This window comes from Penaeus vannamei, chromosome 22 (assembly GCF_042767895.1).
Source record: "Penaeus vannamei isolate JL-2024 chromosome 22, ASM4276789v1, whole genome shotgun sequence".
Lineage (NCBI taxonomy): Eukaryota > Metazoa > Arthropoda > Malacostraca > Decapoda > Penaeidae > Penaeus > Penaeus vannamei.
Genome location: NC_091570.1, coordinates 33,853,553 through 33,856,052, shown reverse-complemented (window position 1 = coordinate 33,856,052; position 2,500 = coordinate 33,853,553). Strand labels below are relative to the sequence as shown.

General features: G+C 42.3%; 1 protein-coding gene across 1 annotated transcript in view; it reads right to left on the bottom strand.

The window, feature by feature from the left end:
• LOC113809415 (uncharacterized) overlaps positions 1 to 2,500 on the bottom strand; it is a gene marked incomplete in the record, with an annotated part of 58,457 nt that overhangs the window by 55,589 nt on the left and 368 nt on the right. The window contains 1 exon segment of the mRNA XM_070137112.1: positions 1,201 to 2,500. This exon segment is cut by the window's right edge and continues 368 nt beyond it. Within this exon segment, the coding sequence (XP_069993213.1) occupies positions 1,201 to 1,318 (118 nt within the window).

The window sequence follows — 2,500 nt, the reverse complement described above, 5'->3', positions numbered from 1 at the left end:
CAGTAAACTTGTCGCTCTTATTAGCAGTGTTTTTACCGCTAGATTATGATAGATGACGAGCATGTGGTATATCTGACCGAGTCAACATGATAAACTTAGTCAACAACTGTCTGAGGCCCAAGAACGCCACCGCATTCCTCCATCTTAAGTTTTGCTTTTTCAGAGAACGATGCAAATATTTCCGTCTATAAAATGAGGGAATGAAGATAAACAGAATAATAATGTGTGTGTAGAGAGAGAAATATAGATAGGATGCAGTAATTAAACATTTATTATGTTTTCTTTGTCTCTCTATGCAGAACATTTACTTTAATAATTATATTAATATGTGAATGTGCAAATTTCATAGCTGTGTATGCATCCGTCGACGCTCTGAATTTAACAATAGGTTAAACTTCTCCTTGACGTCCGCGGTTTGACAAACAGCTATGACATTTCTCTATGACTCTGACAGATTTGACACCGAACAGAAGTGCTTAGAAAATAACTGTTACGTACAGTAATTTCCTTGAATTTGGAAATTGTTTTCGGTGCTCTTCTGACTTTGCCTTTGTTCCTGATCCATACATTTAGCTTTTACGACTCATTCCTTCTTCATCTCTCCTTCTTCTTCGCTTTCGTCTTTATCTTTTTCTTCTTCTTCGCTTTCGTCTTCATCTCTCCTTCTTCTTCGCTTTCGTCTTCATCTTTTTCTTCTTCTTCTCCATTTTCTTTTCCTTCCTTTTCCACCACTCCTCCGTGTTTCTTAGTGTTTATTATTATCCCTCTATTCGTGATTACATCCGTTTCCCTCCAATGGTATTTCTCTCGCTCTTCTATTCCACTCGTTTCTCTTCGACACCTTAGTTCCCTTATTTTTTCTGGTCTGTTTTTCTCAGCACTATTTACGTAATCATATGGATATTTTTTTCCTCCAACCATTTTCTTAAAGAAATATTTACTCAATACCATTCTTTTCCGACAACTCAATTTACACCTGTAGACCCTGACACTTTTCCTTCGACTCCCTTATTTCGACAACCCGTTTAGCACTGATTTGAGAAATGAACAGTTCTTTTAAGACCTTTCTTCTTCTTCTCAGCTTTCTCATATATATGTCTTTTATATATATTTCTTCCTATTACGGCTCATTCCCTATTGGCTTTTGATATTCATATATTTAAGAGATAACATTGCACTCCCTAGCTCCTCTATACTTACCTTCCTGTCCATGTTGAATGTTGCCTTTGCTCTTTCTTGGTATAGCCTTCTTCTTGTAGCCACTGAATGAAGAACTGGGTTTTTCGTCCGAGAATCCCTTGTAGTACATAAAATTCATTGTACTATTTTCGTTGTCGACTTCTGCAACGCTTAAGTCGTGCCACACCGACCTGTACGTCCAATGTCAAAAAATTCGGTGGTATTTAACAGACATTTACACCTCTGTGACTTTTTTATTTTCCTTTAGAGTTGAGGCCGAGGAATTATCTTTGAAAAAATTAGTTTACAGCGTTTCGTCTTTTTACACGGTCACTGTTTCCATAACCCGAATTCACACGAATAGGAACTGTCAAATGAAACATGCGTCTATGTGTCTCGCGTTGGATGAATGCGTTTGACACTCCTGTTCAGATTCCTTCAGCGTTCTCTCTCGCTCTCGCTTCCTGATTATCGCAAAACGGCTTCACTGATCTTGGCTTTAGCGGGCTTAAGAGTGGCTTAGGCGAAGTGTTTGTTCTGCACTGTACTCAGGATGAGCTCCACTTATGCGGATTTCCTTTATTGTTCTGTTCTTCGCGTTGCAGATATTTCTTACACACAGAAGTAACTCGAACACACGCGTGATGCTCAGAGGGCAAAGCTCCGTGGCCCCCGCGCGCTCCTCGCTCAGTAACTGAATCTTTGGCTCGGTATTGTTGTGAAGTCCCTGGGGCGCTGATAGGAACGGCAGTGTGTTCCGAGGGAGCCCTGGGTATCACTGAGGGGTAGTGAGGGATCACCGTAAAGCCCCTCCCCCCATGGAGGGATGCCAATTATTGTTTCCCCGTCCACTGTTGCAGGTGGTACCGCGCTGGCACTATTGGGCGTCAGCATGAACAAGGAGCCCTTTCCGACGTCCCAGGCGCGGGCGAAGGGGCACTGATGACGAGTGTCGCGTATTGGCTCATACATACCACCGAAGCTGCTGAACAAGACACCTGTTGAATGCCCTAAGTGTCACGTGTCCCCCCCGGGGTTATCCCCATCCTCTGGCATGCAGTCTGACAATGCTGTCGCTACAAGACGCGGAGCCTTTATGTTATAGTCCTTCGTTATTTTGAATAACGTAATGAATGTAGTCTGGTAAGAAGCTACGTCCTCTGATATATATGTTTGAGATTTTCTTTGATTCGAAAAAATAAGTTGACTGTTATGGAAACCGAACGCGGTCAAGGCTTTGCGTATTGGGCATCGCGGTTGAATTCCATAGTATACAGTTTGGTCTTCCGTCCACTCAAGCGGTACGGTACATTAAGGGGGC